Source organism: Erpetoichthys calabaricus, chromosome 16, assembly GCF_900747795.2.
Source record: "Erpetoichthys calabaricus chromosome 16, fErpCal1.3, whole genome shotgun sequence".
Classification (NCBI taxonomy): Eukaryota; Metazoa; Chordata; class Cladistia; order Polypteriformes; family Polypteridae; genus Erpetoichthys; species Erpetoichthys calabaricus.
Genome location: NC_041409.2, coordinates 52,943,998 through 52,970,730, shown reverse-complemented (window position 1 = coordinate 52,970,730; position 26,733 = coordinate 52,943,998). Strand labels below are relative to the sequence as shown.

The 26,733-nt window shown below is 39.2% G+C and overlaps 1 protein-coding gene across 5 annotated transcripts in view; it reads right to left on the bottom strand.

Annotated features, from left to right (window-relative positions):
- Nucleotides 1–4,878: 4,878 nt before the first annotated feature.
- The window catches only part of rbm25b (RNA binding motif protein 25b), a 97,963-nt gene continuing 76,108 nt past the window's right edge, over nt 4,879–26,733 (bottom strand). For all 5 annotated transcript variants that reach the window (XM_028821514.2, XM_028821513.2, XM_028821509.2 and 2 more), the window contains exons 14-18: nt 21,017–21,404; nt 20,466–20,740; nt 12,651–12,749; nt 9,992–10,039; nt 4,879–7,195 (exon numbers count right to left, since the gene is read on the bottom strand). In XM_028821514.2, coding sequence (XP_028677347.1) covers nt 7,103–7,195; nt 9,992–10,039; nt 12,651–12,749; nt 20,466–20,740; nt 21,017–21,404 — 903 coding nt within the window. In that variant the 3' untranslated portion in view covers nt 4,879–7,102. The remainder of the gene's footprint in view (nt 7,196–9,991; nt 10,040–12,650; nt 12,750–20,465; nt 20,741–21,016; nt 21,405–26,733) is intronic.

Genomic DNA, 26,733 nt, shown 5'->3' with positions numbered 1-26,733 from the left:
CAGGACCCTCGCAAGCCCAGACACTCAGTCTCTCTAGAGAGCCCCGATCAGAGCCCCCATTGACTCTGCAAAGATCACAGCATCGTCAGCAAAGTCAAGATCAGTGAATCTTTCTTTGCCAACAGATGCCCCACAGCCACTGTGTATACATTAAGACATCTTAAAATGGAGAAGATACAAGATAATGTATTTTAGACATCTGAAACATGATCCAGTGTGAAGATATTGTGAAATGTCTTTTAATGACATTTCCAGTTACCTTTAAATAACATCCAGACTATTTTTAAGATATCTGAAATGCATCAGAGATTTCACAATAACTAGTTGTAATTTCAACATATCTTAAAATCTAAATTGAGGTATCTAAATTTATTGCAAAGCATTTATAAATGTTAATTTGGCTTGTTATACAGGAGAGATAAAAAGGAAGCCCAGAGCAGCCATGTCACAAGCTCAAGAAATTCAGATTACACGACTGAAGTTTACTTTTTTTATTCCACAGCTGTGTACAATGCAGCTAATTTGCAGATTTGGATCAAAAGAGGCAGGATATGAAGAGTATTAATAAGTTTGAATTAAGGCTGCGATCTCCGAGACTAGTCAAAACTAACATGCTGAAGCATCGACAACACCCAAATACCAAGAGGGATCTCAAGAAGGGCTTTACCAACTGATTCTTGGGCTGCCTCACTCAACGGATATGACACCCATGTAATGTTGCATGGTAATAGATACTAACAGTAATAGCTGGGCAAGGGTCCCAACCCACACTTATGACATACGGCATTACACAAACATTTGGCTACTCCTGATTAAATTACCTTTTATGTTGAGTTGTGAAGTGTCAAGTATTAAATAAAACCACTGCAACAAACAAATATTCACATACAAGTATTTTGGCAATGTTTAAGGTAGTGCTGTATTTGATTTCATGAACTTGAACACAGAATGAAAAACAGCAATTGTGAACGGTGCACCTTGACTCCATTGTTGGCTGGATCTTCCTGCACATCATTTGCAGTTATTTGGAGGTTTTGTTGCACCTTTCAACCTAAGAAAAACATGCAGTTTGTTCAGAAAAGTTTCTTGGTCTTAAGACTTTTTTTTTTTTTTCTTTTTAACTGCACTGCCTTGACTCTATTACTTTCCTAAAAGTAAAACAATACAAAAAGGAAACTTTGATTTTTTTCCTATAGCTTCCCCAGCATTGTATGCATCTATTATCTTAATTTTCAGACCATCCGAGTATGGGAGAGCAGCTAGCTAATGGTTATTCAGTGTTATGAAAAGGGTTGTTGAGAAATCAATTTTTAGCACTAGAATTGGAATGGAATTGTTATTAGCTGACATTTCCTGGTGACAGCTTTTTAGCTACTTTTCAAGTCCTAAGGAGTTGATTTAGGCCTAACATGTTGATGAGGTTCTGAGATTTACCTGTGGAAGGTTGCCCAAATCCCATTCAGGCCAAACTTTGTAAATAAAATGGAGTTACAAGTGTACTAATCTAAACTGCAAGCCAACATGTACAAAGCAATCTTGAACATCCAATTCATGTACTGCTTACACATGAATAGACAAAAGACTGGTAGAAATACATTGGGCACACTAGCTTAGAATGATTCCGCACCATCCATTTTGTTTTCCCCAAATATGTTCAATGGTGTTTGACCCTCCCCATTCTCCAATGCATTTTATCAACCACTAAACTTCTTCATCTTAGTACTAACAGTTTCTGTAAAACTCGAGTGATAATGAAAGGAATTAAAAGCAGTTGAAGGGCAGTCAACCGTTAATGGTCCAATTGTAAAATTGTTTCCAGGCTTATATAAAGTTGGGCGGGAAGGAGGTGTTTGCAGGCTAGTTTGGTGCATATCACAAGTTAACTGCGTTCAGTGAAAATATAGAGTACCTCAGGGAAACACATGTACACTAACGGTCAAATGTTTTACAACACTTCAGTTTTTCTTCAGATTTTATCACTTCAAATAAAATGAATAACCTAAAATTGTGAAAAGATAATGCGTCAACTGCCAGTGGTTTATAGTTGATGTTTAGGTTAGTGAAAACAAAAAAAAAGGGAAATACCAGAATATTACAAATGTGCCTTCTTCAGAGAACAACAAATAGGTTAAATTCTACAGATGTTCAGCAGCAATTTAAGTAAATGGAGCCTTGCAAGTTCAACCAAACAGTCTGCACAAGTGTCCTAACTCCTGTTGATTACTTCAAAACCCTCTGTGCGTCTTAAAGCAGAGTTGGAAAAGAATGTGTTACCACACCCTCTGAAGTCCGACTTGGACAGTATTCCAATGATAATTGGAAGAAAACAGCAATTAACAAATGAAATGAGACAGAGCATTATTACCCTTAGAGAAAAGAAAATCCAAGTGTCGGTGAGTCCTGTGGTGTCCTACACAATCCAAAGGCCACTAGAAACTGGAAGAAACTGATAGAAGAGATCTGGCAGAGCCAAAGTCACCAGCCAATCAGAACACAAGTTTCTGAGGGTCACCAGCTTGTGTGATGGACGGCGCACAACACAACAGCTTGGTTTGAAAATTACATTACACCATTTTCAACCAAAACCAGTAAAATGTGAAGTTATACTGTGAGATGGGCTTTTACCTGTACCAACACTTGGTACATGTGGTAGGGCCTGATCTGGCAAGCTGTAAAACTTATGTAAAGCACTATTTTTGATTTAAAAAGTAATTTAGAAACTCGACATTAGAAACAAATCTCCACACATTTCTGTTACATTTAAAAACTCCAAAACAAAGGACAGTTAAACTGATTGATTACCATGACTGGATTGAAGAAAAAAAAAATTATATTATATACACACACACACACGGTCATATGAAAAGGTTTGGGAACCCCTCTTAATTCTTTGGATATTTGTTGATCATTGGCTGAGCTTTCAAAGTAGCAACTTCCTTTTCATAAATGACATGCCTTAAGGAAACAGTAGCATTTCAGCAGTGACATTAAGTTTATTGGATTAACAGAAAATATGCAGTATGCATCATAAAATTAGACCGGTGCATACATTTGGGCACCCCAACAGAGATATTACATCAATACTTAGTTGAGCCTCCTTCTGCAAATATAACAGCCTCTAGATGCGTCCTATAGCCTTGGATGAGTGTCTGGATTCTGGATGGAGGTATTTTTGACCATTCTTCCATACAAAATCTCTCCAGTTAAATTTGATGGCTTCCGAGCATGGACAGTCTGCTTCAAATCATTCCATAGATTTTCAATGATATTCAAGTCAGGGGACTGTGATGGCCATTCCAGAACATTGTACTTCTCCCTCTGCATGAATGCCTTTGTAGATTTCAAACTGTGTTTTGGGTCATTGTCTTGTTGGAATATCCAATCCCTGCGTAACTTCAATTTTGTGACTGATACTTGAACATTATCCTGAAGAATTTGTTGAAATTGGTTTGAATCAATCAGACCCTCCACTTTAACAAGGGCCCCAGTCCCTGAACTAGCCACATAACTCCACAGCATGATGGAACCTCCACCAAATTTGACAGTAGGTAGCAGGTGTTTTTCTTGGAATGCGGTGTTGTTCTTCCACCATGCAAAGCACTTTTTGTTATGACCAAATAACTCAATTTTTGTCTCATCAGTCCAAAGCACTTTGTTCCAAAATTAATCTGGCTTGTCTAAATGAGCATTTGGATACAAGAAGAGACTCTGTGGCATGAGTGCAGAATCAGCTTCTTTCTCATCACCCTGCCATACAGATGTTTTGTGCAAATTACACTGAATTGTACAATGATGTACAGATACACCATCTGCAGCAAGATGTTCTTGCAGGTCTTTGGAGGTAATCTGTGGGTTGTCTGTAACCATTTTCACAATCAGGGCAGAGTGGTGGCTCTGAGGCTAAGGATCTGCTCTGGTATCCCGAAGGTTGCCGGTTCGAATCCCACTGCCAGAAGAGATTCTACTTTGCTGGGCCCTTGAGCAAGACCCTTAACCTTCAATTGCTGACCCTGCACTCTGACCCCAAGGGGTATGCGAAAACTAACAAATTCCTAATACAAGAAATTGTATAAGGCAAAATAAAGAACAAAAAAAAAATCCTGCGCATATGCCACTACTTTACTTTTCTTGGCCTGCCAGACCTGGGTTTAACAGCAACTGTGCCTGTGGCCTTCCATTTCCTGATTACATTCCTTACAGTTGAAACTGACAGTTTAAACCTCGGAGATAGCTTTTTGTAGCCTTCCCCTAAACCATGATACTGAACAATCTTTGTTTTCAGATCTTTTGAGAGTTGCTTTGAGGATCCCATGCTGTCACTCTTCAGAGGAGAGTCAAAGGGAAGCACAACTTGCAACTGACCACCTTAAATACCTTTTCTCATGATTGGACACACCTGTCTATAAAGTTCAAGGCTTAACGAGCTAATCCAACCAATTTGGTGTTGCAAGTAATCAGTATTGAGCAGTTACATGCATTCAAATCAGCAAAAGTACAAGGGGACCCACATTTTTGCACAACCAGTTTTTCGCATTTGATTTAATTTCATACAACTAAATACTGCTTCACTAAAAATCTAAAAAAACCCTAGTACTCAGATGTTTCTAGGAAATGAGACATACCACGGTTATCTTTTTTGTTGAAAGTAGAATAAATTATTATGCAGGCTGAGAGGGGTTCCCAAACTTTTTCATATGACTGTGTGTGTGTTATATATATATAACACACACACACACATACACACACAGGTATATGTATATTTATTCTTAGCTTATTTGAGTCGATCTTCGCAAAGAGTGGCACCTTACAAGATTCTACAAAGACACACTATAAACCCACTATCTAAGGACTATTGTTAAGAGAATCCTAATAAAAATGTACATGTAAAAAAATTTTATTTTTATTAAACCATGCTTAATGCATAATATTACAATCAGCCTCCATTTATACACATTGAAAACTGATATGGAAATGTCCAAGCTTTCTAAGAACCATCATTTTAAAAAAAAAAAAAAAAAAAAAAAAAAACTGTCTTCTGGCAAAAAAGAAGCCTGACAAAGTTTGAATTTGTTCACCCAGCACTATTTACAAAGATATTAAGCCATAAGCTTAAACTAAATATACTTTGAGGTCCAAAATAAATTATTTTTAGCATGGGTTCCCAGTGCTTGGTGTTCACAGCAGGTCCATCTCAATGCCGATATATACATTTTGCACAAAAGGTTTCCAACATTTTTACAGTTACTGTACGACTTGAAAATTTACAGCAATTTGAACAAAACAAAATTAAAATTTAATCACATCAGACTGGCTAAGATAAGCATTTGGCTGACAGTCTTTGGGTAAGAGTCTTCAATTTTGTTGATCATTTAGATACAAAGCAACCAGACAGAGCCAAAAATTCAACCGTTCTGTGGAAATCAGGGATAAGAAGCTCTAAAGGAGAGGCAAAAAATGACTTGAGCCGTTTTAACATGCTCTAATCTTGTTAATGTTATCCGAGTCAAACCTAACCTAACATCCATGTTCAAGAAAAACAAAAAAAAAGTTCTCACCCACAAAAGTATTGGGACAGCAACACTGAAACAGCATTAGTTTAGTGATAAGAGGTCATTCTAAAATTTAAGACATAGAAGAGTCAAAACAAAGCTGTGTGGCCCAAGTCCTACATTTAAAAAAACACTGAAAAGCAGGACAGAACCAGCATAAAGTTTACTGTGAAAAGTACAGACAAGGAATTAAACCCAAAGAAGTAGTAAATAAGCAAAAGGGGGCCAGTGGGTTTATACATAACTTTGAAGGGGTTACCTTCAGAAAAGCTTTGTTTGACAACAACTGACATATCTACACTTTCAGTCCCTGAAGATCATGCTGCTAATAAGCAACAAAAACTGTTCGTAAAATATGTGATTTAACTATTAAATGGTCAGTCGTTTGTGGTAGTACTAATTAGAGAGTCAAACTGGCAGACATTGAAGTTTTCTCTTTTAATGTGCCAGCATATACCGATCAGTAAACAATAGAAGCACCATCTCTGCAACATAGGTACCTACCTGGTCTTTGAATCCGTTGAGTTACATACATGTTAGAAGATACACAATAAAGAAAGACATTAAGTTATACTGAAGGTCAAAAGAAAGTTTAGGTATGTTAGGATAACTGCAGATTAAGAGTAAAGAGCTAAAGATTTGTCAAACAAAAACATCACTCAATTCATTGAAAGGAAACTGAACAGTGTCACTGAAATTCTTCTGAACAGCATATTTTAAAAGGACATTAACAATGACGTTGGACATCTCATGACCACAGCTGAAGTATCACTTGTCTTTTTATTACAAAAGTATTAAATCAAAAGAGTTTAGTGGGTCATCTAAGGCTATTGTCATTTATTGGACAACAAGAAAAATAAGTATTAGACCACAAATCAAGATGTCTTGAGGAAAAGACTAGGCAAATTTGGCCAGCACAAACAAAATCAGAATCAAGAATGTTACTTGTTTTAACAATAATAAAAATTCTAATAAGACCTGAAACACTTTATGGGGGATACTCAAGACAAAGAAAAATACTTCCATGTTTTTGAGTAACCAATCTGCTACAGGATGCCGAGTTAAATAATTCAATTTTGGCATTGATGATTTCCTTGTGAGACCTCAAACTCCGATTTTCCAAGTGTCATCCCACTGATGGGCCAATTATTCATAGAAACATTAATATAAAATTCAAATGCTGGAGAGTGAACTCAAGGCTAACATGTGACAAGAAACTAACAGAAGAAGCAGATCTTTAGGAGCAGACCTGAATTATTAATTCAGAACATGCTCAGTACAGTTTTGTCAGGGCACACTAAAATCAGTGCACAAATAAAACAGACCAACCAGAACAATGCTGATTTGCATTACTGCTTGAAAAAGTAAAAAAAAAAAAAAAAAAAAAAAAAAGAAAAAAATTCACAGGTGAGACATCCATTGATTTTCTTCTTTTTGTTTTAAAAATCCAGCCCCCGGAGAGAATTATCCAGAACAATAGTTTAATGTTGGACTGAATAATGGATGGAAAGCAGCTAATATTAAATTAGTTCATCTTTCCCCTCCTTCCATGTTTATTTTACTAATCCAATCTTCTTTGCCTCTGTTTCATAAATTAATAACCTCCACATTTTTACAATGAAAACTTCTGCTTCTTCATCAAGCACCTGCAAGTAAAGAAAAGACCACAGTAAACATCAAACAGCCAACTGCTCAGATATCACACCTGAGGACTCAACTGCCTATTGCCACATTTATTATTTTTCTTTTATCTCCCATATGACTGCCCTTGTACCTTAATTAGGAATCCTGAGTAGTCAATCATATGAGGAGTACAGCAACGCTCTATATCAGTGCATGCTCCCAACCCTTCCTGTCTCTGTCTGTCTGTCTCTCTCTCTCTCTCTCTCTCTCTCTAAAGTAGTTTCCCAAATTTAACTACCATCATAAATGGATGACAACAGCATAAAAATTTGTTTCAATTGTGAACCTTTACTACTGGCTTACTTAGTATGAAAATGAATGATATTGAGCGCTAATGTGTCAAGAAACACCACCAGGGCCCCTTACTACATACATACATACATAGATACATAGATAGATAGATAGATACTTTATTTATCTCAAGGGGAAATTCACATACTCCAGCAGCAAAAAGATATTAAATTAGAGAGTAATAAAAATGCAGGTTAAAAAAAAAAAACAAAAAAAAAAAAAACACAACAACTTGAATAATGTTCAATGTTTACCCCCCCTGGTGGAATTGAAGAGTCGCATAGTTTGGGGGAGGAATGATCTTCTCAGTCTGTCAGTGGAGCAGGACAGTGACAGCAGTCTGTCGTGAGGCATCCTTCTTCTTAATGCTGCCTCCCCAGCACACCACTGCGTAGAAGAGGGCACTCGCCACAGCCATCTGATAGAACACCTGCAGCATCTTACTGCAGATGTTGAAGGATGCCAGTCTTCTAAGGAAGTACAGGCGGCTCTGTCCTTTCTTGCACATAGAATCAGTATTGGCAGTACAGTGGAACCTCGGTTCACGTACAACTCCGTTTATGACCAAAAAGTGCGCCAAACTTTTGCCTCGGTTCACGACCACACACTCGGTATACGAACAAGCCAATTTCCCTTTCGGTTTGTGCGCGCAGATGATTTCCGCACATGTTGCATTGTTCTCGGTCAGACGTGCTTACACGTGCATGCATGCTTTCGCTGTGAACTCTTTGTGCTCTATTTCATTTCCCTTCCGGTTTGTACGTGGCGATTACTGTATTTAAGCACGTGTTCAGCCTCTCCCTGTTCATTGTTCTCAGTCAGACGTGCATGCTTTACCTGTTAACTCTTTGTGCTCTACAGTATTTCGTGTGCTTTTGCACTTAACCATGCCTTCTAAGCAAGAGTGGTGAGTGGTGAGAAGTTTTGCAGAACATTTAAATCGAAGAAAGAAATTATTGAAAAGTATGAGCGTGGCATTCGTGTTACTGATCTTGCCGCAGAGTACACGAAGTCAAAATCTACGATTTCGACTATTCTAAAGCAGAAAGAATCTATTAAAGCAGCTGATGCTGCAAAAGGAGTTGCAGCGTTAACCAGGCAGAGGCCTCAAATGCTGGAAGAGGTGGAAAAACTGTTGCTAGTGTGGCTGAACGAGAAGCAACTTGCAGGGGATAGCGTAAGCGAGGTGATGTTATGCGAGAAAGCCAGGAAGATTCATGGCGATTTGCTGCAAAACTATCCTTCTACGAGTGGCGAAAGTGAGGAATTTAAAGCAGAGGGTGGTTTCACAAGAGAAGTGGCATTCATAGTGTGGTAAGGCATGGAGAGGCTGCTAGTTACGACGCTGAAGCTGCGAAAGAATTCATGAAAAATTTCACAAAATTAGTGGAGGACGAAGGTTACATCCTGCAACAAGTCTTCGACTGCGACGAGACCGGATTGTTCTCCACCCAGTTCCTCCTCACTTCATGCCAGAACTCGACTCATGCAAGGTTAGTTTTCTTGGTGGTTTATGGTTAGTTTTTGTATTACGGATTTTTCAAATGTTAATTTTTCTGTTTGTAGAGTGAATTGTTGCAATGGTACTTTTCTCTTTTTTCAAATGTTCATTTTTTTCCCTGTGCTTAAAACTCATTTAAAAAGAGTGTTTACAGCGATCGGGTTGTAATGCTATTAGTGTGAACTCCTGCAATGTTACTTTCTTGGTTGGCTTTTAAATAAAGTTCGGATTTGTTCAAATGTTCCTTTTTCCCTTGTGCTTAAAACTCAAAAAAAAAAAATGTTTACAGCGATCGGGTCATAAGACTACAGTATAGCGCGAACTCTTGCAATGTTAGTTTTCTCTGTTCAAGGTTTTCTCAGTGTTATTCAATGTTTTTACATTTAGTTTACTATTATGCTGTGCATTCTATGGTTTAACTAACTATATTTGTGCTTAAAAACTTAAAAAAATATATATATATTTACACACAGTTCGTATGGTCTGAAACGGATTAATTGTATTTACATACAATCCAATGGGGGAAATTGCTTCGGTTCACGACCAAATCTGTTTACGACCAGAGTTTTGGAACAAATTATGGTCGTGAACCGAGGTTCCACTATAAATCTTTATAGTACCCCCGTGGGACTTCTGAATTGAATAGAGATTACAAAGAAGTTTTTCTTTTTTTCATAATTCTATGCAAGTGTTTGAATGGAGGTTGTTCTTCTCATGTTATAATATTCCTATAAAATTGTCCAGCTTCTATAAAAGCTAAATTGCCCCCTTGGGACAAATAAAGTTCTATCTTGAATAATTCTATAAAAAAAATTAAAAATCAATTTAATATAGCAACAACTATTAATGCCACAGAGGGTGAAGAACACATAATCAAAAGTCCCAAAGTAAGTAGAAGGCAAAATAATAAAGAGCAACAAGATGGGATGTGCATTTAGGAAAATAAAACCCACTTATATTGACTTACCATAGCTACATCATCTAAAATGCCTTGCGGTGTACTGTGAGCCATGACCTGTGGATAAAGCAGAATAAATTTGGTCTGTTAAGATGTTTCTCAAAATCCACTTTATCTATATTCAGAAAACTACTGCAGGGCTGGCTCTAGCCTTCCACTGACCTAGACGAATGTGAAAATTATAACACCCAAACCATACAGTCTTGAAGGCAAATACTATACATGTATCGTGGAATAGCTTGGGTGTTGGGTAGGCAGACAAGATTTTCACTGTTCCAACACAGGCCACAACGTATCATGCAAGCAAGCGTGGCAGGTGCAGATGAAACTGAAGAGCCTATCACCATTGCGGTTTTTAAGTATACTGAATCCAATAGCAGGGGGTCCCCATTAGTGTTTCATACTCATTGTAAATAATGTATATTGCACTGAAGGATGGTGTATTTAGAAGTTCCAAATTTCTCCAAGTTTCTATAGAGAGGCGTTTGTGCGGATTGACAAACTTCCACCCCCTAATGCCCTCTGCTGCCCTATGTGACCATCTACATGGCAGAGCCAGCACTAAACCAGTGGCTTTTATGGATAACCACTTCAGGTTTGGCAGGCACAAGCTAATACACTAAAATATTATAAGGCCGCTAAAACAAATTGCTTTCAGTGAGTGTAGTTAAGATTTTGGAGTTTAACACGAACACTTAACATTTCTGTAACAGTACAATATAATTTTGTTTTCTGTATACTTTTCTTTAACTAAAAGAAGTTATGCATTTCCATATCCAGAACAGTACAAAGCACCACAATAATGCTTACAAATAACTGGTCCTTATCACTCCTTTTTAGACTTAACACATAAAACTGTCAATCCATCTTCTTATAAAGGTGACAAAAATATTAGGTACCACTAAAGACAGTAATCTGGGAGGGGTCGAAAGTAAAGACAACTTGAGAACACAAACAAAAACACACACTATTTTATATTATATATTTTTTATATATACACACACACACATATATACACACACACACACACATACATACATACATGCATATATACATACATGGATGATTCATTCAGGCATTTCGTTGTAATGAAAGTATCTGCTGAATTTATTCCGTTGTAATGAGATTTCTATATACTCTGTCATATGGGGAAATTGATGGGACCATAAATATACTTTGTTATAATAAAAATTTATACATATATACACACATACACACATATATACGCACGTATACAGGTGAAATTCTGTTACGAGTCATTACAACTAAATTTTCATTATAACAAAGTATTTTTATGGTTTCCCCATATGACAGAGTATATATAGAAATCTCATTACAACGGAATAAATTCAGCAAATACTTTCATTACAACGAAATGCCTGAATGAATCATCCATGTATGTATATATGCATGTATGTATATGTATGTGTGTGTGTGTGTGTGTGTGTGTGTGTGTGTGTGTATGTGTGTGTGTGTGTATATATAAATAATATATAATATAAAATAGCCTGAATGAATCATACACAAAGCAGTTAGTTCTGTGGTTGCAGCTCAGTTGTACAAAACTATCCCTAAACACAAACATTGTACATTTTTCTTTCTTCGAACTTTCCTCTAAATGTTTTTTTTTTTTTGCTGTGTTTATTTTCTGTGGTTTTCAGTGATACCTTTTGCTTATTGCTCATCAACATTTCAAAAACATCCATTGGAATTGAACTCATTGTTACTCTCCTATAGAAATGGCAGATGCTCATTCAAGAAACATTCCTATTAGTGTGCCACACATTCAAGAAAAAGCAAAGTCACTGTTGTGAGGTTTCTAAACTCTTTTGGGACCTCCCTCAATGGGATGACATGCCGAAGAGCATCCCGAAGCTGTGAGCCTGCGGTTGCCCTGCCCCGGCAACAGAAAAACAATCTTCCACAGACGTAGCAATCGCACTTCAGAAACCTCACAGTATGAAGAAGAAAAGGAAGATTCTGCTTCTGATTGATAGCTGTGCTGCCCACAACATGCTTCCACATTTAGATAATGTTCGCATTGAATTCCTCCCACACAATTGCACGGTAGTGCTTCAGCCATTGGATTTGGGCATTATTCGCACCCTGATATCACAAGGAAATGCTTTGAAAAATTCTCGTCAGCATAACTTGTAGACAGGAGGAGTTGAAAACTAACGTGAAAGAAGCTATTGCAATGATTGCGAACGCCTGGACGCAAGTTAAATCAAGCACTATATTGACAAATATATAATCTCACTACTACAGAATTATCATTACAACTACATTTTTTAGGTCCCTGGCAGTTTGTTGTAACAGAATTTGACCTGTATATATGTAATTATATAAAGTTTGTGTCAAATAATACAGAGAGTATAAGACATGTGTTTCGCGCTTATTGGGGTTCATCAGGTATAAAGCAAATTTTCTTCGCCTTGCAGGGATAGAACCTCGGATGTCAGCGCCTGAGGCAAAGCCTCAGATGTTGCGCCATAGTGGCTAGTTCGCTTACTTGATACACACACACACACACACACACACACACACACAGAGATAGACAGATGGTTAGATTTAAAGTGTTGGCCGTTTCTCCTGCCAACTTTAATACAGGATTTATAATGCTAAAGAATAGAAGACATTTAAGACAGCTTGTAAAAATTACACATACCTTTGAACAAACAAAATCTACTAATGTTGCTTCTTCTTCTCCTATGTACTCAATAATCTTTTTATTTATCCATGGTCTGATGCGGCGTTCCATTAATGTCTATGACAGCAGGGTCGAAGAACAAACAAAAAAAAGAACATGTGAAATGAACTCAATTGTATAACTAGTAAAATAAATTCAAATGCAAAATCATATTCATCAACATTTATAATGACTGGCTTATCTTAATTGACCTCTACAAATTCACACATACACATAGCACAGATGAGTCAAAATGTCTGCCCAATATGCAATTGCTCTTCCGTGTGCTGTCAAAATAGATCAGACCTGCAGAAGCATGAACTCTAAAGGAGCTCTGAGAAAATGTCCTAAGTTCTCTGGTACAAGAATAAAGACAGCACATAGTTTAGCTCATGTAAACCAATGTTGAGCCACTGCAGTTCAGACATTTTATTCCAACACATCCCACAGATGCTGGATTGTTTTGAGAAAGGGGGGAATTGAGAGGCCATGGTTACATCCTGAAATCAAAAGAATCCCAATTGATTGTTCATTGTCCTTCAAGTGTCTGGCTCCAATACCATTGTTCTCCAAAATAAAACTGGTGTTTTTTTCTACCTAATCTGACTGAATTACTAAATCATTTAAGTTCTCTTTCTCAGACAGTTACTCTTGAAGGAGACTTTTAATATTCACATTGACGATCCTTCATACAGCTGACAAATGAATTCCTAACCCTAACTGGACTGTTTTTATTGGGTGCAGCATGTTTATTTTCCTACCCATTCTGCTGCTCGCATATTGGACCTGGTCTGTACATTTCGATTGAACACAAAGCAATTGTTTAACACATCAAATCAACAAAAAAATTTACTTTTGACAAATGTTACTGTCTTGCATGTTGTATGAGCCTGCATACTCTATGATTTCACATACATATCACATACATTTTACACAGCAAAGTCTGATCTCGCTCAAAGCAGCCAATTTCAGTCATTGCCACATTGCACTCCTTACAATATGTGTTGCTTTGATGCCTATTTTTCAATTGTCTGTTGCTGCACTTTCTAACATATATTGTTAGTGTGTACTGTAGAGAGACAAGTCACCCATTTGCCATCGTGCCATGCCACTGCCACCAAGTTTTCTGCCTGCATGAAAACCGTATTGTCACCTCTTTTCATCTTCTGAAACTTTATGAACTTTATGTATGGCATTATAGCCTGGCTCACCCCATGGGATTTGCTTCTGTTTATTACAGAAGTGAATAAAACTTTGCAGCAGCACGTACCTAAGCCACCAGGGGACAAAACACGTTTGGACCAATGCTCCCTGAAGTTATATCACCAGTTCTGTCCCATCTCTATTTGTAATGCCACAGCGCGCTTCATCTCGTCTTTCGTTGTGGGTTTCCACTTTGAAAAACGAGAATGCGATGCAAACGCAGCCCGCGATTCAAAAAAAAATCTCTGCCTACCTGTTTGTCTCGTCTGACAGTAGCTGAAAAGCAGCATCAGGAGAGAGCAGCCTGAAGTACAGCAGCTGGTGATCTGTCGTGTCCAACAGCAAGCCATGCCGTCTTGTAAACTCCGGTAGCCAGATCGGCTCTCAACGGATCAATGTCTGTGTATTTATCCCATGCGAACTTTGCCGTAGATGCATCGGCTGCGCGAAGGCACTCAACTGGCAGCAGATCCGCTGGCGCGGCATCGGCTGGTGTCTGATCAGCTGATGCCTGCTTCTAACTCTCTTGCTCGATCTCCTGATCACTGCCAATAAAGTCAGATTCTGAAAAATCAAGAGTCCGACTCCGCGATAATGCGCAAAACATCGCCTGCCGAGTGTTTTCTTTTCTGCACTTGCTTCGCTGCCTTTTCACATGTCAGTGCCATCTTGCCTTTGTTTACATTTCGCAACTCACGCACACGCAATATTTATTTGCCGAGTCAACGAGTCTAGCATTCCTCCAAGCACAGAGGGAATGCCTGTGACGTGACAGTGAGATTTGTCGCCATTAACAGCTGATTGTCGCCCCCTATCCCTGGATGTCGACTTTTGTCGACATTCGCCTTCAACCCCTCCTGTCGACAAAAGTCAACATCCGCCCTAAAAGAGTTAAAGAGGATGCCCTGTGTAACATGAAGTCTACTACTTGTGTACTGGACCCCGTCCCACCAAACTTATCAAATCTTTGGAAAACATCTTGCATCACCCCAGTCCCAAAGGTATCACGTCCTGGTGAGCTGAATGACTTCCGGCCTGTCGCTCTAACATCACATGTGATGAAGACCATGGAGCGGCTGCTGCTTCACCACCTGAGGCCACAGGTCCAACACACCCTCGACCCTCTGCAGTTCGCATACCAGGAGAAGGTGGGAGCGGAAGATGCCATCATCTATATGCTACATCGATCCCTCTCCCACTTGGACAGAGGCAGTGGCACTGTAAGAATTATGTTTCTAGACTTCTCTAGCGCCTTCAACACCATCCTCTGCTCCTTAGGGACAAGCTGACAGAGATGGGAGTAGATTCATACCTGGTGGCATGGATCGTGGACTATCTTACAGACAGACCTCAGTATGTGCGTCTCGGGAATTGCAGATCTGACATTGTGGTCAGCAACACAGGAGCGCTGCAGGGGACTGTACTTTCTCCGGTCCTGTTCAGCCTATATACATCGGACTTCCAATATAACTCGGAGTCCTGCCACGTGCAAAAGTTTGCTGACGACACTGCTATCGTGGGCTGCATCAGGAGTGGGCAGGAGGAGGAGTATAGAAACCTCATCAAGGACTTTGTTAAATGGTGCGACTTAAACCACCTACAACTGAACACCAGCAAAACCAAGGAACTGGTGGTGGATTTTAGGAGACCCAGGCCCCTCATGGACCCCGTGATCATCAGAGGTGACTGTGTGCAGAGGGTGCAGACCTATAAATACCTGGGAGTGCAGCTGGACGATAAATTGGACTGGACTGCCAATACTGATTCTCTGTGCAAGAAAGGACAGAGCCGCCTGTACTTCCTTAGAAGACTGGCATCCTTCAACATCTGCAGTAAGATGCTGCAGATGTTCTATCAGATGGTTGTGGCGAGTGCCCTCTTCTACGCAGTGGTGTGCTGGGGAGGCAGCATTAAGAAGAAGGATGCCTCACGCCTGGACAAACTGGTGAGGAAGGCAGGCTCTATTGTTGGCATAGAGCTGGACGGTTTGACATCTGTAGCAGAGCAACAGGCACTCAGCAGGCTCCTATCAATTATGGAGAATCCACTGCATCCATTAAACAGTGTCATCTCCAGACAGAGGAGCAGTTTCAGCGACAGACTGCTGTCACTGTCCTGCTCCACTGACAGACTGAGAAGATCATTCCTCCCCCAAACTATGAGACTCTTCAATTCCACCAGAGGGGGTAAACGTTGAACATTATTCAAGTTATTGTCTGTTATTTACCTGCATTTTTTATCACTCTTTAATTTAATATTTTTTGCTGCTGGAGTATGTGAATTTCCCCCTGGGATTAATAAAGTATCTATCTATCTATCTAATCCTGCCTTAATGCCATAATCCTGACTGTAACGACAATAATGCATCTTTCGACACTGACTATGTGCCAGCCATATTGAAAATCGCTTGTGTAACTCCAATGTTAAAACAGTCTGGTCTTGATATTGACAATATGAACAATTTTCAGCCCACCTCTTACCTTTTCTGTCAAAAGTTCTCAAGCTTGTTGTGGTGTCCAGACTCACCAGTTAACTTGTAATAAGCTGATGGAAACATTTCAGTCTTGTCTCAGAATATTGTGCATCTGTGAAACTGCCATGCTTACAGTAATAATTTTTTGGATTTTAGGAGGCCCAGACCCCTCATGGACCCCATGATCATCAGAGGTGACTGTGTGCAGAGGGTGCAGACCTATAAATACCTGGGAGTGCAGCTGGATGATAAATTAGACTTGACTGCCAATACTGATGCTCTGTGTAAGAAAGGACAGAGCCGGTTATACTTCCTTAGAAGGCTGGCGTCCTTCAACATCTGCAATAAGATGCTGCAGATGTTCTATCAGACGGTTGTGGCGAGCGCCCTCTTCTACACAGTGGTGTGCTGGGGAGGCAGCATTAAGAAGAAAGACGCCTCACGCCTGGACAAACTGGTGAGGAAGGCAGGCTCTATTGTTGGCATGGAGCTAGACAGTTTGACATCTGTGGCAGAGTGACGGGTGCTCAGCAGGCTCCTATCAATTATGGAAAATCCACCATCCACTAAACAGTGTCATCTCTAGACAGAAGAGCAGCTTCAACGACAGACTGCTGTCACTGTCCTGCTCCACTGACAGACTGAGAAGATCGTTCCTCCCCTAAACTATGCGACTCTTCTATTCCACCCGGGGGGGTAAACGTTAACATTATATAAAGTTATTGTCTGTTTTTACCTGCATTACTATCAATCTTTAATTTAATATTGTTTTTTGTATCAGTAAGGTGCTGCTGGAGTATGTGAATTTCCCCTTGGGATTAATGTATTTATCTATCTCTATCTAATTAACGATATGCAAATGGCAGCAGACTCTGGGCAAACTAGCATATTAATTGTGTTAGACCTCAGTGCAGCATTTGATACTGTCAAGCATGATAATCTACTGCTCAGAATGGAGAACATTCTAGGCATGTCTGGCACTGCCCTCCAGTGGTTTAAGTCTGACTGATAGGCAACATCAGGTCCAGCTCAGCACCAGTCACACAAGGAGCCCATCAAGGCGGTCCTTGGCCTTCTGCTCCTCTGTATCTACATGCTTCCCTTTCACCATATTATTCGTAGTTTTGGACTGGGCAGTCACTTTGATGTGGTCGACACTTGGATCTATTTCAGTGTTAAATGCGAAAGTTCATCAGGGCTTTCTAAACTCACAACTTGCCTCAATGAAATTCAACCCTAGATGGAATGTAACTCTTTGCAATTAAACTGCAACAAACCAAAAGTCATGCTAATTGGCACTAAGGCTCAGCTTAAGAAAATTAGTTCCTTTTCAATCATTCTTGGTGATATCATCAGATAATCATCTACTGCTAAGAATCTTATCTTTTTTTGATTCCTCCCTTTCTACTTTCTTACATCCACCTTCATGACATCTCCTGTGTTCGCCTGGTCCTCTCTTTTTCTAATCTTGAGAAACGTGTCCATACAGCTATTGAATCCCAAATACTTTAACACCCTACTGGCAGGTGTCTCTTTTAACCTGCTATCATACCTCCAGCTCATTCACAACTCTGCTGCAACAGTCCTTAAATGGACACGCAACAGCAAAGACTTAACGGCCATTCTGCTCTGCTGCATTGCTACCCTGTGTCTTATGGGATCGAATATCAAATTCTATTACTGACCTATAAAGCATCAAATGACCACACAACTGGACAACATTAGTAACCTTCTAAATCCCTCTGCTTATATCCACCCACTAATTCTAACAATCTTATTGTGCCTCAAACTAACCTGCGCTCTATGGGTGACAAAGCTTTCTGCTGTATAGCGCACATCCTTTGGAACAACCTCCTCAAATTAATGAGATAAGCTGCCTCAACCCATTCTACTAACTATTTCAGCCTCAATCATTCAGGAAGGCATTAAACTTACCTGGACATTCTCAGCCTTCTTTCAGTTTACCCTCTCCATCCAGATGCTCAGGATGATGTGTGTTTGTACCGCAAATTGTTACTTATTCAGGGTTTTCTTGTAGTACTTGTATTTATGTATTTTTATTCTGGTTCATTTTCTCTTATTCTAGTTAAAAGCTTTGGATATCCTTAATTTATCTTTATTTAGTGTTTTATGCAGATACTACTAGTACCCAATGTTGTATAAGCCGTGCTGTTCTTACTGAGTTTCTGTGCAGTGCTTTGAGCATGGGAAAGGCATTATATAAATAAAATGTACTGTTATTATTATTCCTGCATCATTCGTGCAGAGTGGCAGGGCACAATATCCTGCATAAAGATTCCACATCTATTGGGGGTGTACCTGGTTTACAACAATATTAAGGTAGGTAGTACATATCAAATATACTTCCACATGAATGCCCAGACCAAGGGTTTCCTGGAGAAAATCGCCCAAATCATCATTGCTCCTCTTCTCTCCAGAGTGCATTCTAGTTCCATTGCTTCCTTAGGTAAACGATGCACACATACCCTGTCATCCTCAAAACAGAAAATGGGATTCATCAGACCTGATGACCTTATTCTGTTGATCCTAGGTCCAGTTCCAGCACTCACAAACAATTTGTAGATGCTTTCAACTGAGGCCAGGAATTAGCATGGGTACTCCGACAGGCCTATATCTATACAGTCCCATACACAGAAGGGTTTGATACACTGTATGTCGTGACACATTACTCATGCAATAATCATTAAAACTGTCTGATTTAGGCCACAATCGTCATTCTGTTGGTTCATACCAGATAGGATAGTTTTTGTTGGCCCCTTGCAACAATTAAGTCTTTATTGTGCAATAACTTTGGCAATTCATGGAGTTTCTCTTCTTGTACCAATGTCGCCAGTAGGCACCGATTTGGTCCTTATCAAAGTCACTCGGGCCTTTACAAACCTTATCTTTGTGATAAGGGGTCATGGTGAAACACAATTTTAAATAAACAAGACCCGGAGCATGCAGGGCTGCTCTGCTTGCTCCAGGGTTGACTGGGGTGCTTGGCTGATCACATTCACATGCAAATGTGAAGCAGATTTGTCAGCTGCCTCATTCATATCTCGGGGTAGGCAAAGGCGTGTGGCACACCTGCGCCACATCTGGCAGGATACAAGAGAGACTGCATGATACAAAGCGAGGAAAATGGGGAAAAAATAAGAACCGTAAGTGATACTTAAGTATCAGGTGCCTGAGCCAGCTTGAGGGAGAACAATAAGTAGAACATGGAGGAGCAAGTGATCAGCGCTCCACCAAATTTATGGAGGAGTGGAAGACGGAGGGACAGTCAGGTTGAATCGCACCACGGCAGATGCCAACAGAGGCAGCCAGGGCAAGAACCGAAGGATCTGACTGTGGCTGCTGGTGTCTTCACCGGATGCAAGACCTGAGATGGGTGAGTCTGGAAGATGGAGAGTTAAAGACATGTTGTACTCGGGAAGGATAAGAGAAAGAACCCGATGACTGCATGCTTTCATTCCATTTATTTGGATTATTTATTGGATTTTAACTCAGACATCATTGATTTTATTAATTATTTATTTATTGACTATTCTGAAGATCTGTTTTTGCATTGCACACTTTCATTTTGGATTTTAATAATAGCACTGAACACTTTAGCACCAAGCCCTTGCTAAACGTGTGTATTCTCTTGTGCCTGGCTCATCTTGGTTCATGACTAATCGACTGTTCCAGTTTCAAGAGATGCCTGGAAGAAATCAGGGAGGGTGGAGCCAACCTGGACCATCACAATCTCCGGCATTTAATTTGTCAACTAGGAGTACTGAAACTCAGCTTACCACTAATATATCCCCGACCATGACATTGTTTTGAGATAGTCAACGTTATTCACTCCAGACAAGATGGCTTAGAATGTTTTGACTCAGCAGTGTACATAGGGTTCTGAAGACAGTACTATATAATCGTGTGCATCTTTTTGTAAATATTTTACTATTATTATCACCAGTTCTAAAGAGACATGCAAAAAAGAATTTAATTTTACTTTGAACACTATATACACATGAAAATAAATCAGCACTTTAACTATATACTAGAATTTATCAGTATGATACAATACACATTAACTTAGATATGTTATAGAATTAACAGCAGCTACTTACACTGTCTACAATGGACCAGTCAAGAGGATAAGAGAAAAGCTCTGGCTTGGCAGTTGGTATCTTCTCAATGAGGCTTTTTATATGTTTCCGCTTTTCTTCTGTGTTCACATTGCCTTTAGCACCTCCTTTGTCTTCATCTTCATAGTCCAAAGGCACCAGTTTCCTTTTACGAGGCACCTCATCACTTTCTTCATCGTCAAATTTGTTGAACACACTATCCACAGCTAATTTCTTTCTTTTCCCTCCACTTGGTTGACTTGGGCTATTTGAAGAACCTGACAAGAATGATGCTAATTACTCAATACATTTAAAGAAACATTGTGAAAAAGGCATAAGACGACCTGCATACATTCAAGATAACTGCAGAAAGAGCAAGATTGCATAATGAAATAAAGATTAATTTTCATTGATTAAAAATATGGTGTTTCTTTAGATTAGAAAACCGAGACAAAAATATGCTCATAAAGAGCTAATTTAAATTACTATGAGGTCTATCTTAAAACCAAAACAAACTGATTCTTCATAACAATACCCAGAACTAAATTATATACCTAATTTGAGAGTGAGCCCAATTTTGGGCCGATGTTCCTCCTGAAGGTGTGTGCCAGGGGAGTTCTCATGGGGTATAATGATACCACAGGGAGACTCGTCACCAGGAGTATTGGGCGAGGCATTTCCACTAGCTGATGACACTGATGGAGCAGAGCTAATTGGTCTTAACGTAGGTTTAAGGCATGGCTTCTGTTCTTGAGGTTCCTCTTCCTCCTCTTCCTCTTCCTCTTGCTCATCAACATCATCCTCAGAGTCTGGCTCCTGGTCAACCACCTCTTTTCTTTCTTCCTTTTGCTGAACTTGTGTTTTTTCTTCTTCTGCTTCTTCCTCAGACTCTGGCTCCTGTTTTATGGGTGGCTGCCTACGCCGCTCTGCTTCTTGCTCCATCTATTTAGCAGAAAATATAATAAAAGGATTATTAAAAATTTATTTAAAACTATATAATTATTGATTTAGACACACAGGTTTCAGGCTAACATTTAATTCTGAAAATATGGCAAAATATACATGAATGTTACATATGGTTTAACATACACATTTCCCAACTACAAAACTACATGATAAAACTATTTTAAATGCATTCAAACTATGTCATTCCTTTGCTAAAAGCATATAAAAGGTGGATTTAAGTGCTACAGGTAGTGCAGCGCTAAATAAAAAAGACACGTATATGAGCAAGCGTCCTCAAACCATTACAAAAAAACATACTTGCTGTCTGAGTTTACAATACTTATGGATATGTCTTCCCTCCATCAAAATAAAGGAAGATATTACTTAACAAAAAGAAAAAAAGTGTTAGAAATCTGCTAGTATAAGGCTGGCATTTAGCTATCTTGTGTCTAGTAACAATGTTTTTGTTTCAAATCCAAAGGGCAGGTTAGGTTAAATGGTAAACTTGGCTCCACGTGAGTGACTGTGTGTTGTGATGGGTGGTTCTGGCTTTGTTCATAATGCTGCTTGTGATAGTCTCCAGCCCCACATGAGCCCGATTAGATAAGAATGAACACCAAAAGGACAATATGACAGCCCATCTAGCTCAGCCTATGTAATCAGAACATAAGTTTAATATGTCACTGTTCTCTGTACAAATATATTTTATAAATCTACTTTTCATTCTATTCACATGCACAGAGCCAGATTTAGCACAGGTGCTCATCATTTAGAACTGCTAGGCAAAGCGTAAGACAAGACAGATAAAAGAAAGTTGGGGAAACGTGCAGTCAGACTGATGATCATTGTATACTATTTCTGTGTGTCAAACTCAGCATGAAATTGTATCCTCTTTTTCCTTGTTTGGAATGGCATGATTCACCTAAGTGGGGGCCTGCACATGAAGAAAGAGTATAAAGCCTTGGAACATTGCACACTATTGAAGCTGATGGACAAATGCGAGATAACATCATCTGATCCTGAAAATCCTTCCAATGCAGTGGAGAAAATGGCAGACTCTACACATCTGGCCCACAATCCCAAACTGGGTTCTTGCCAATGGCTTCTTTCATCTGTTATGTAGCGTAAGCCGTCATTAAAGAGAGTGAAATTATTTCTCCTATGTGATTTCTTACCGTCGTATCACTAAGGAGGGGGTATAGACTTTTATATCATATCTATATAGATTCAGGTTATGCAACACGCAACAATTATAAAAACTCATTCCAACAAGGGAGCTAACGCCCCCTGCTGGATACAGCTTAATATAGTTGGTTGTCAGTGATTACAAAACAGTACTCTCTTACTTAGAGTTTTATTATGCCAGAGGGACAAGGCATTGCCACACAGATACAAGAGAAAAAGCAAAGACACATCATTATACAACTGGTGTGGTCTTGAGCATGTGTACTTATAACTAGCACACAGAAGAATAATTACCTTTACCAGTACAAAATAATACCGTCTTTTTCTGAAAATAAGACATCCCCCGAAAATAAGCCCTATCGAGATTTTCGGAACTTTTTGTAATATAAGCCCTCCCCCGAAAATAAGCCCTAGTTAAAATAATGTGAAAAAAAGAATTCGTTAAAAAATGCTGTTGATTTATTAAGTATGTTTAGCTTCCCTAATACTCGTATTTCAGAGAAATGTTTGAAATAAAATATTCCGAGAAATTCATTGTTTACCTCTACAGTTCGTTTCAAATTCTTGGAATTTATCTTAAAAATACAACATAAGGCAGCATGAATACATAAATATTGTGTCCGCTCTGCTCTGCTGTGTTGTACTGCGTCGCGCGTATCGCAGAGTATGGTCGAATGAGGTGGGGAGGGGGTGGAGGGGGGCATGCATATGCGGAATGCGACGGAACGCGTCGTTGGCGCACACTACGGTATAAATAATTGTTCGTTAAGGCAGCAGTCTACATTGAGCGACAGTGCAGATACAACGTTTGTTCATTTCAGTCTTGTAAGTCTGATTATTTCCTCATACGTAATTTTATTTTTTATAAAGTGAATAATTTTTAACCGCAGTTAAAATGAGTACAAAACGAAAGAGCTATTCCGTCGAGTACAAAAAGGGAATTGTGGAAGACTCCAGGGGTGTAAATCTTGTAGCCTTTTGTAAAGAGAAGATGCTGGATCTCCGTATGGTTCGTAAATGGCGTGCAGACTACGATAACCTGTGTCAACTGGTGGACCAAGGAAATGAGAAAAAACGCAGAGTTGGATCAGGTCGGCAGCCGTTATTTTCTGAGTTGGAAGAATGCATCTGGGAATGGATTGCCGACAGGAGAGCAATGGCTTTGGTTGTGCGCAGGGCTGATATTCAAAAATTTGCCCTTGAAACGGCAATTGAATTTGATATATCCACAGAAGAATTTAAAGCATCGTCACACTGGCTGGACAACTTCCTTCAACGACATGAACTGTCTCTAAGGAGATCAACAACAATGTTTAAGCTGGAAGACAATGAAGTTGTTAAACGTGCACTTGCGTTTAAGCTTTTTGTTGATGGCATCGATTTTTCGAAATACCAACTCTCCAACATGATTGCTATGGATGAGACCGCGGTATTCCTAGGCCAAGGAGCTCAAACGACGGTTCACCACAAGGCTTCCTCGTCAATTTACGTTCCTTCTACCGGTTACGATAGTGCACGTGTTACCTGTATTTTGGCGATTCGTCTAGATGGCAAGAAAGTATCGCCATTTTTAATCACTAAAGGTAAAAAAGACCAGATTCAACGCGTTTCAGGAATTTATGTCATTGAAAGTGAAAAAGCCTGGTGCACCCAAGCAGTTATAAGAAAGTGGGTTGATTTTATGCTGCCACCACTGTTGAGGGGTCGAAATAGAGGTTTACTAGTTTGGGATTCAGCCAGTACTCACCGCGCTAAAGACATGAAAAACTTTCTTGCTGAGAGGAAGATTGATCAAATAATGGTTCCGGCAGGAATGACTGGTTACCTCCAGACACTTGATATTGCAATAAACAAGCCATTCAAGGATCATTTGCGGATGGAAATCAATGAATATATTGAAAACAGAATGGTGAGAAATCATCGAGGTAATTTTGTAAAACCAGGCTTACAGGAAGTTGTGAATTGGGTAAAAAATTCATGGGACAAAATAACTGATAGTTGTGTTTCCAATGCACTACGAACAGGCTACTTAGACAAGAAGTATTCATTTAACGATAGCTATATTGCAAGACATGAGAGATTCGGGCCAATGATTCAACAGGAAATGGATTTGGAGGAAAATCAGAACAGAATTCAGAATTTGATTTATGACGATGTTCCAGAAGAAGATGACATGACTGTAATTGAATAAATTTTAATTTCTGTATTCTGTGTAAAATAAATAAATATTAAATAAAAATATACTCTTATTTTTGTCCTCCCCCGAAAATAAGCCCTAGTGCGTATTTTGGACCAAAAAAGAAAGTAAGACAGTGTCTTATTTTCGGAAAAAGACGGTAATTTACAATTCAGCAGCCTCTCTAAATGTATCAGAAATCAAATTGCTTATACCTCTAGGAATAAGAGTTCTTGAGTCTGTCGCACTTTACCCTCGGCAAACCAAAATCTGCAGTCTGATGGCAACAGCTGAAATTTAGGAAAAAGAAGATGCCATCTGTCTGTCAGAATTGAGTTGGCCTCTTTCTAACCTGTTTGTAATATAGTTCAGTGACAGAGGTCTGCTGCAGATAAATAATTTTACTGCCAGTTTTTATAGTGATGTTAAAATAGTTTATGTTCTTAATGCTGAGGTTACCAAACCAACATATAAAACAACTGTAACAACAGATTCAATGAAGGACTTATAAAACAGTGTCACTATGGTTTTATCCAGTTTTAAACAAAGAGTTTTCTAAGGAAGAAAAGCTGCATCTGCCCCTTGTGATTGTGTCCAGATCTCTATTGCTGCACCATGTCCACAGTTTCCCTTGTTCATTATTGTTGAGACAGTGGAAGAATGGGAGCATCTAAGATCTGCAACCATTTCCTTTGTCTTAGATATATTTAGATGTAAAAAGGAACAATCATAGCACTGATCATCAATAACGGCTCATCAACAACCAGTATCCATGGCTGCTCTCTTTCTTAAACAAGGCATACAACGAGTATGTTTACATATGTTTAAATATGCTGGTTACTCACAGAGACCCAGATTATAAAATGCCATATAAATCTTTATTTTGTTTACAGGCACTGGGATATTAGTCTCCAAGAAGCCTGGTCAACAAAAACAGATTTTTTTCTCAAGTATCCTGGTTATGTGGCCTGGTAAACCCTTAACTGGGATACAGTTAAGGATTTTGCAGACTGCGCATGTCCACTGCACACTGTCTCTGTATTTAAGAAATGACTAAATTAATGTTTATGAGTTAAATGTACACTGCAAAGCTCAGCTGTTCAATCTTGGGAGCAGATATGAGGGTACTGACTTAAATGTAACCTACATTACATAGTCCAGTCACTTTTTAAAGTAACAAGTAACCTAATGAAATACTGTTTTTTCTGAAATATAAGCACCTGCTTTACCATTATCCCAGCAGCACTGGTTGGAAAGCAAGAAGAGCTGCTTGTTTGCAGGCATCAACTGCACAAACAAACAGAAAAGAGTTTGCTACATGAAAATGACAACCAGTAAACTATAAATAAAGTATCAGTTAAATTTGCATCTAGTTATTTGGTATAGATATGCTGAAACAATGTGACTGGACGACACTGTAACCAGTGTCCATACATCGAATCTATGGGGGCTTAGATTGGGGAAGTGCAAGTGTGAGATGCACGAGGAGAAGTAAAGGCAGATGCAGAAAGAGTCACCTTCAAAGACGGAGAGTATAAAACTGGACAGGCTTTCCAGGTTCATGCTCGAGAAAGGGAGCACCAATGAAGAGAGGTTCAGATACACACGAATGCAGAGGACAGGCGCCAAACGTTCATGTAGGGCAAGAAATAGCAAATCTTTATAAACTATTCTGTTACCTATCTGTAACAGGTACTATGGCTAATGGACTTATAAAACACAAGAAAATCACAGGCTCCACATTTGTTTCCAGATTCATAGCAGTCAATGCGAATGGTTGTTTAATGATGTTGGTGCATTTTGCCATAGGGGGAACCTATAAGTGTTCCTGCACATATGTACAGTGGAACCTCTGTTTGCGAGCATAATTCGTCCGGAAACATGCTTGAAATCCAAAGCAATCGTATATCAAAGCCAATTTCCCCATAAGAAATAATGAAAACTCAGATAATTCGTTTCACAACC